The sequence below is a fragment of the Xiphophorus couchianus genome, chromosome 24, assembly GCF_001444195.1.
Source record: "Xiphophorus couchianus chromosome 24, X_couchianus-1.0, whole genome shotgun sequence".
Classification (NCBI taxonomy): Eukaryota; Metazoa; Chordata; class Actinopteri; order Cyprinodontiformes; family Poeciliidae; genus Xiphophorus; species Xiphophorus couchianus.
Window position 1 is genome coordinate 19585138 of NC_040251.1, and position 9117 is coordinate 19594254.

Sequence of the window (9117 nt, forward strand, 5' to 3'; positions counted from 1 at the left end):
GTTCCACTGTGAACCCAGCTCAGGTTCTAACACCAGATCGGTCAAAGATCCGGGTCACCATCCAGCTCCGGGTCAACGACCAACTCTTGTTGATCATCCAACCAGCTCCTCAAGGACGGAGCAGCTCAGCACCAACTTCACCTCTTTTCTTTCTGTGCCATCTTGACCTCAACGACCTTCTGCGAAACCAGAAGAGACGTTTCCTCTCCCTTCATCTCCCTTGGTGCTGGTCAGAACTCTGCTGCTGCCGCGTCAAACTGCCAGGTCAGCCAACCCAACCGCTCAGTTGGACACTTCCCTTCGGTAGCCATGGCAACACCAAGCCGGGTTGTGTTGAGAGCTCTGTTTACACTGGCACCTCAAAACACCTGGAAACTGGTTTCAAAGGCGTTTGGTCTGGAACCAGAGCTCCTCGAACTGCTCCAAACACGGTTAGCTTCTTATTTCATCTTTCAAACACCAAACTCACCTCAGCACCCATTCAGACGTCAAGTGGAACCGTCTTAGCAGAAGCTAACGTCTTAGCAGAAGCTAACGTCTTAGCAGGAGCTAACGTCTTAGCAGAAGCTAACGTCTTAGCAGGAGCTAACGTCTTAGCAGAAGCTAACGTCTTAGCAGAAGCTAACGTCTGCAGCCTTCCTCGTCTTGGCTCTCAGTGTTTCAGCTTCTGAATTGGATTTTTTAAAATATATTTTAGAAAAAAAATCTGTGAACACTGAACCGCTAACGGGCTCCACTGCAGCATCTAGCATGGCAGCCATTTTGAATTTTGAAGCTAAAATTGCCAGGTTGAGTTGAAGTTGATTTATGTAAACAAAACTTTAACACAGATGCCAAAACTTTATTTCATTGAAAACTTACCAGCCAAGTAAATTGAAACTTTGGAAGCTAAGTGTGCTAAATGTTTTCAAAGTTAGCAAAATTCTAAAGCGCTACATTAAACATTAGTTTTCTCTCTTTAGCCCATTAGCGTAGATATATCCACATCTAGCTTCTGCTAATAAGAAGCTAACATAAAGCTAGCGTTAGCCTCTTTGGGTTCTGATCCAGACTGCGGTGCCGGTGTGAACGGATGAATCGGACCAGCAGCCATCTGATTTCTCCATCGTGTTTTTCTTTATTTAGGGTGATGTAACATCTGTCTGGTAAAATGTGAAACTTTAACGTGTTTTTAGAGGAGAACGTGTACAGGAAGTGATGCGTTTACTGGGAGGAAGGAGCTGAACTGCATGAGACCAACTGGTTAGTTTCCTGCTGCCGTCAGGAAACCTGTACAGAAACACTCTGCACTTATTTAACGTCCAATGAAGACCTGCTGTATGGATGGATTTATTTATTGATTTATTGATTTTGCTCAGCAGAGGTTAAAGTGATCATGTTTTGAAAGACTCTGATCATAATTAAAGCATGTTCCTGCTCTGTTAAAACAATAAAAACATTACAATCATTTTATCAGCATCATAAAATCATCAGATTAATATCTGACCTTCAGCCCATTCATGTCCTGTAATATTAATGCAACAATCATTTAAACAACATTCAATCAATTATTTATTTTTACTGGTTGAATTCAAATTCAGAATACTTTACCAAAACAAAAATACAAATCTTTAATCAATTTAAGTAAATTGTAAACTAATGAATTATTTAAAGTAGAGGAAAAATTTAGTTCATAAATATGTTTGTAAATGTGATCAATTTTAAAAATTACTCACATTATCTATATTTATCACTTATTTAAAAAAATAGAATAATAATTTATAAAGTTTGTTACATGTTAAAAGCATGAATAATTACTGCAGCTATTTTTCTACATAATTATTTCTTGTCATAAATCAGGAGGTTCATTTTTCAAGGCAGTCAGTGGGCGGGGCTAACTCTGCTCTGCGCATGGTGATTGGTCCGTGGTATTCAGGTCAACCAATCAGATGTTGATGTTAGTTTTATGTATTTCATGAAATATTGGATAATGAAGTTCAAAAAATAATGAATAACTATTGAATCAAATGTTTATATTCTTTAATTATTGACATTTCTCCATTTTTATTGTCTTATTAAAAGATCACAGATATTAACATATATTTTAAGAAATGAATGGATTGTGGCACTTTTGATGCTCCATAATTAATCACGTTTAGTTGCCAGTTTAACGACAACATTTTCGTTTAATAATGGATGGAAATCTGATCATTAAACTAACAGGAACCATAAACTGATGTTTATGAAATAAAATATTAAATATTAAAGTAGCTAGGATGAATTATTATTTGAGGCTAATATCCTTAAAATGCTAATATTTTCTTTAACAATCATTTCAACCTTTTCCTATAGAAATCGTTGTTATTACATATTTGAATCTCATATCAGTAAATAACTTTCGGATTATTAGCGGATGTTCCTGTCACGTTTCTCAGATTGTTTTCTTATGGAAATTCACCAGAGAAAAATGAATCGTTTCACTGCAGGATGAACTCAGCGCAGGCTAATGCTAATGCTAATGCTGTGTTTAGCTTGGTTTTATTATTTGAGTTGGTCAGAGCGCTGCGGAGCGGCGAGTCGTCTGTCCTCCCTCAGGTCCTCACATGATGTCCTGCTGGTGCTGCGTCGACTCGCTGACCACCTGGGGACAGAAACTCAAGTCAGGAGCAGCTCTGCTAAAGCTAATGCTAATGCTAACGTCATTTGTTCTGAGAGAACAACTACGGCAACAGGGTGGATTTTCTACATCAGGGTCTAAACGTTTAGTTTAGTTTTTGTGAGGCGCTCGGCTGTGTATCCAGGGAATCTTGAAATCCTGAATCCAGACGGAAAAGTGAGACCAGGAAGGAAAAACATCGTTTAGACATTTAGAGCAGAACTAACAGAAAATCAACCTGACCTGCTTCCAGGGCCGATCGATACAGAAGATCAGTTTAAAAGCCGATCAATTCATCAATGAAAGAGAATCTGTGACATAGATTCACTTTTAGTTTTAGTTCCTGACGATCCTCCAACCAGAGCTTAAAAAAACTCAGGTTTTGAATAGGCCACAGAGCATTCCCAGCCTGGAGGTCAGTGTGCATCTTTCTGTGTGTGTGTGTGTGTGTATGTTGGTCCAGCTGTTTGTATCGGTTCTACCTCTCCGTCTCGGGTCTCGATGGTCTTGATCAGAACCGTTTTCTTGGAATGGGTCTCTGCGGAGCGATGTGGCGGTTCTGGGTTGGTTTCTGCTCAAACAAACAGAGTCAGGACAGACGGTGCGTTCAGGGACCGGCGGTGCGTTCAGGGACCGGCAGGTGCTACGTACCTCTGAAGCTCAGTGTGGAGAAGCTCTGCATGGGCAGGGCGATCCTGGAAGAGACGGTGGTTAGAGTCGGGCAGTTCTGGAGGTTCTGGAGGTTCTGTGCGGGTTCTGACCTGCTCTCCTCGCCTTCCAGCAGCTTCCTGTAGGTGGCGATCTCCACGTCCAGCGCCATCTTGACGTTCAGCAGGTCCTGGTACTCCCTCAGGTGGCGCGCCATCTCGTCCTTCATGGTGGCGATTTCGGCCTCCAGCCGGGCCACCGTGTTCTGGAAGCCGCCCGCTTCGCGCCCGTGGCGCTCCTCCATGTCCCGCATCTGCCTCAGCAGGGACTCGTTCTGGACCGGAACCAACCGGGGAGAGACACACGGCAAGTTAACCACACAGATCCGGTTAGCTACAGAACCTGTTAGCTACAGAACCAGTCAGTAGCTACAGAACCTGTTAGCTACAGAACCGGTTAGCTACAGAACCTGTTAGCTACAGAGCCGGTTAGCTACAGAACCAGTCAGTAGCTACAGAGCCGGTTAGCTACAGAACCGGTTAGCAACAGAACCAGTCAGTAGCTACAGACCCGGTTAGCAACAGAGTCAGTCAGCAGCTACAGAGCCGGTTAGCTATAGAACCAGTCAGTAGCTACAAAGCCGGTTAGCTACAGAATCTGTTAGCTACAGAACTGGTTAACTACAGAACCTGTTAGCTACAGAGCCGGTTAGCTACAGAACCAGTCAGTAGCTACAGAGCCGGTTAGCTACAGAACCGGTTAGCTACAGAACCTGTTAGCTTCAGAACCTGTTAGCTACAGAGCCGGTTAGCTACAGAACCTGTTAGCTACAGAACCTGTTAGCTACAGAGCCGGTTAGCTACAGAACCTGTTAGCTACAGAACCGGTTAGCTACAGAACCTGTTAGCTACAGAACCAATCAGTAGCTACAGAACCGGTTAGCTACAGAACCAGTCAGTAGCTACAGAGCCGGTTGGCTACAGAACCTGTTAGCTACAGAACAGGTTAGCTACAGAACCTGTTAGCTACAGAGCCGGTTAGCTACAGAACCAGTCAGTAGCTACAGAGCCGGTTAGCTACAGAACCGGTTAGCAACAGAACCAGTCAGTAGCTACAGAACCGGTTAGCAACAGAACCTGTTAGCTTCAGAACCTGTTAGCTACAGAGCCGGTTAGCTACAGAACCGGTTAGCTACCGAACCTGTTAGCTTCAGAACCTGTTAGCTACAGAGCCGGTTAGCTACAGAACCTGTTAGCTACAGAACCTGTTAGCTACAGAGCCGGTTAGCTACAGAACCTGTTAGCTACAGAACCGGTTAGCTACCGAACCTGTTAGCTACAGAGCCGGTTAACTACAGAACCTGTTAGCTACAGAACCTGTTAGCCACAGAACCTGTTTCTCCTCCAGGGAACACACAGGTCACTCTCTCATCTTCTGTCCAGATCATTTTGGTTGTTCATCAGAACCAACAGGAGGTTCTGAGGACGCTCCCGGGCCTGTGAAGTTCTAGTTCTACGTACCGTCCCTTTAAGGGAGTCGATCTCGCAGGTGTAGGCCTGGATCTGGTGCCTGAACTCCAGCGTCTCCTGGCGGGCCTGCTGCAGTGCCTGGTTGTTCTTACTGACGGCCTGGTTCAGGTCCGAAACCTGCAGAGACAGAACTCCGTCTTCATCTGCTCCATCAGTGCTGCCCTCTAGTGGTCGGGTCAGATACACATGCAGGTAAACAGGAAGCAGCAGGAAGTGGGTGACCTTGGACTTGTACCACTCTTCAGCCTCGGCGATGTTCTTGGCGGCGATGCCCTCGTACTGGGCCCGGATGTCCCTCAGCGCCGCCGTCAGGTCCGGCTTGGACATGTCCATCTGGACCTGGACCTGCGTCTCCTGCATCTGGTTCTGCAGCTCCCGGATCTCCTGCAGGGGGAGACGGTGAGTCTGCAGCTCGGACTGGGCGGGCTGGAGGAGGAAGAGGAAGAGGAAGAGGAAGAGGAGGAGCAGAAACCTCTTCGTGGATCCGCTTGAGGAAGGCGATCTCCTCCTGCAGCGTCTCGATGCGTCTCTCCAGGTCCAGACGGGCCAGAGTGGCGGCGTCCACGTCCTGCAGAACAAATCACACGTCCTCTGAGCGACATATTTAAACAGGAAGTCAAACAGGAGAAACAGGAAGTCAAACTTTAACGAGTCGAAAAAAGATGCTAGGAATCCATGCAAGAGAAAACTTCCTTTCAAATATCCAAAGAAAAATGAACTTTTCTGTAAAATGAAAATGTTAGCTGATAATTATTATGTTAGGATTTTATTGTTTCAGGAATAAAATGGAATCAAAAAGGATCCCGGACGAGCCCCCATGCAGAAATCAAACCAAAATAAAAGCCTCAAAATATCAAAAACATGTTGACTAAAGAAATGTAAACAAGCTCATTCTTTCAGTTATATTTGAAAATAAAAATATGAATAGAAAAGTGTAACAATAAAACCAGCAGAAAATCCGTTTATTATTCAATCTGATCAAGACTCACAGCTCTGAACGCAGCCAGGCTGTTCTCAGCTTCTTCCTTCTGGAGGATCTCCTCCTGCAGCCTGGACACACACACACACACACACACACACACACACACACACACACACACACACACACACACACACACACACACACAGTGCTTCATGTGAGTCATGTCACATTTAGAAACAAAACCTGAAACGTTTCTCTAAGAAATGAAATAAATGTATTTTATTCAAACTGCTGCAGTGAATGTGAAGGTTGACAGAACGGCGGCGTCTTTCTCTCCTTTTAGAGAAGAATTTAACATAAACATGATGAACTCTGGAGACACTGAAGCAGCTCTAATCTGTAACGTGTCACAACAGATTAGATGTTACTAATCTGTAATCTGTAACAGAGTCCAAACTAAAACCTTTTCATTTCTTTTTACCCCTCCAGGGTCTTTTGTGACTCTAGTGCCCCTGATATGACAGCAGGCTGACAGGAAACGGGGAAGACATGCGGCAAATATCGTCGGGTCCGGGAGTCGAACCCGCGACCGCCGCGTCGAGGACTGAAGGCCTCCAAATACGGGTCGCGCTAACCGCTACGCCACCACGACACGCCCACCTTTTCATTTCTCATTTAACAGGAAACGTTTAGCCAGGCTAAAGAAACTCTGACAGCCTGACGTGAGATTAACCTGAATTCACAACATCCTCCCTGACCTTTGACCCCTGCTCCTACCTGATCTTGACCTTGTCCAGGTCGTCGGCCAGGTTGTCCCTCTCCACCTCCAGCCGGGCCCTGTGATTGGTCAGGACCTCCACCTGCCGGCGCAGCTCGTTCATCTCGTCCTGGTAGAGGTCGGCGATGCGTGGGGTCTCCCGGTCCCGGAGCCGCTGGACCTCCAGAACCAGCGCCTGGTTCTGCGTCTCCAGGAAGCGGACCTTCTCGATGTAGCTGGCGAAGCGGTCGTTCAGGTGCTGCAGCTCCGCCTTCTCGTTGGTCCGCGTGGCGAGGAACTCCTGGTTGAGGGCGTCCGCCAGGCTGAAGTCCAGCGTCTCCCCCAGGCCGCCGTAGCGCCCCGCCAACGGCCGGGCGGCCCCCAGGGACCCGGCGGACCCCAGGGGGCGGTAGGCCGGCGCCGCGGTGCCGCGGGTCACCTCGTACACCCTGGAGGTCACGTGGGCCCCTCCGGCGGCGGCGGGGCCCAGGAAGGAGCGGTTGAGGGACGGCGAGGCGTAGGAGCCGTGGCCAAAGGTGCGGCGGTAGGAGGAGGCGGAGCGGGCGGAGGAGGAGAAGGAGGCCATGATGGAGGCGCTGCAGCTGGAGCTCTGAGAGGGACCAACCGCCCCGGGGTATTTCTACTTACCCCCTCTGGCCCCGCCTCCAGCCTCCTGATGACATCAGCTCTTCATCGCCTCTCCTCTTCCTCACATTCAGGCCAAACTGGAGGCCCTGGGGCCAAACCAGCCCGCCGCAGCTCCTCCTGCGGTCCGAAAGGCTCCAGAGGGAAACATGGCCGACATGATATCAGTCACATGACAGCAGCTTTTATTCATTTAACAATAAAACTACCAAACTACCAAACTCCTCCTCACTTCCTCCAGAAACTCTCCTGTTTTTTCACGCTAAAGGAGAATTTCAGGTTTATTTTCCACCTTCATGCTTCAGATTAACGGCTGATCAGTTTCTGATCTATGATCAATAAAACACTGAAGGAAGCTAACGGGGTTAGCGCTCCGTCTGTCTGCCTCTCTGGTTCCAGAGTTTCTCCAGGCCTGTCTGTCGTCAGGACTTAACAATGTGAGGAAGCATCTCGTCTTCCTCAGCGCTGCCTTATAAAGGAAAAGCCTGCAGCAGCAGCAAGGAACTCTGGGAGTTTTATTCTCTTCTATCAGACGGAGCAAAAACCATAAAACCTGTTTAAATGTTCAAGTTTATCGTTTGGGTTCAAAACCAAACTGATTTTTACTCAAGTTAAAAACATGGAGAAACATTTTCCTTCCATACAGCAGAAACAATCTAAAGAATGAATAATAATAATTATTATTATAATAATAATATTAATAATAATACTAATAATAATAATTATAATAATAATAATAATACTACTAATAATAATAATAATACTACTAATAATAATAATTATTATAATAATAATATTAATAATAATACTAATAATAATAATTATAATAATAATAATACTAATAATTATTATTATTATAATAATAATATTAATAATAATACTAATAATAATAATTATAATAATAATAATACTAATAATAATTATTATTATAATAATAATATTAATAATAATACTAATAATAATAATTATAATAATAATACTACTACTACTAATAATAATAATACTACTAATAATAATAATTATAATACTAATAACAATATTATTAATAATAATACTAATAATAATAATATTAATAATAATAGTAATAATAATAATACTAATAATAATACTACTACTACTAATAATAATACTAATACTACTACTACTAATATTAATAATAATAATAATAATAATAATGGTAATAATGGTAATATTAATAATAATGGTAATAATAATACTACTACTACTAATAATAATAATAATAATTATAATAATAATATTAATAATAATACTACTAATAATAATTATAATAATACTAATAATAATAATACTACTAATACTACTACTACTAATAATATTAATAATAATAATAATAATAATGGTAATAATGGTAATAATGGTAATTCTACATAGCTTTTGGATTTTAACCACCAAACATCTCTTGAACGTGTTTCCTGTGAAATACAAGCATATTAACTAAATGTATTTATTTTAAACTCCATTTTGTTTCTGGGTTTGAAGGTTTGATCCAGTTTGATCCAGTTTGATCCAGAACCTGTCAGATCTACAAGAGAAGGAAAAGTAAAACCTAAAACCTGCAGCAGCTTCTGTGTTTCCAGTTCATCTCACATTTTTAGTTCTGAGTTTAAATTAATCAAACTGGGCTGAAAAATTGAGTCGTTATGATTCATTTGTCCAGAAATCGTTTGGAGGCAGGTCAAAGGTCACCTTCTCTAACTCCAGCTGGGTTCAGAGTCTGGATCCATTTGAATCTCAGTTTTATTCTTTAAAATCTGTTTTATGTTTTATTTTGCTCCAACATGTTGCTGTGATCTGATCGGGTTCAACGCTCCATCCTGCTGCTCTCACAGCTATTAATAGAGGCTGAGCGTGTGTGTGTGTGTGTGTGTGGGTGTGTGTGTGTGTGTGTGTGTGTGTGTGTGTACATTCATCCCTCTGGTTTTCTTCAGAGCTGAAGAAGATGCGAGCTGACAGCTGAGGT

General features: G+C 43.4%; 1 protein-coding gene across 1 annotated transcript; it reads right to left on the reverse strand.

The window, feature by feature from the left end:
- Positions 1-1905: 1905 nt before the first annotated feature.
- Positions 1906-7763, reverse strand: LOC114140582 (desmin-like). The gene is made up of 9 exons (XM_028010666.1): positions 6512-7763; positions 5802-5862; positions 5285-5380; positions 5035-5196; positions 4804-4929; positions 3397-3617; positions 3287-3330; positions 3118-3206; positions 1906-2620 (listed from the first exon to the last, which is right to left on the reverse strand). The coding sequence occupies exons 1-9, from the start codon at positions 7075-7077 to the stop codon at positions 2579-2581; spliced, it is 1407 nt and encodes a 468-aa protein (XP_027866467.1). The 5' UTR covers positions 7078-7763; the 3' UTR covers positions 1906-2578.
- Positions 7764-9117: the final 1354 nt, after the last annotated feature.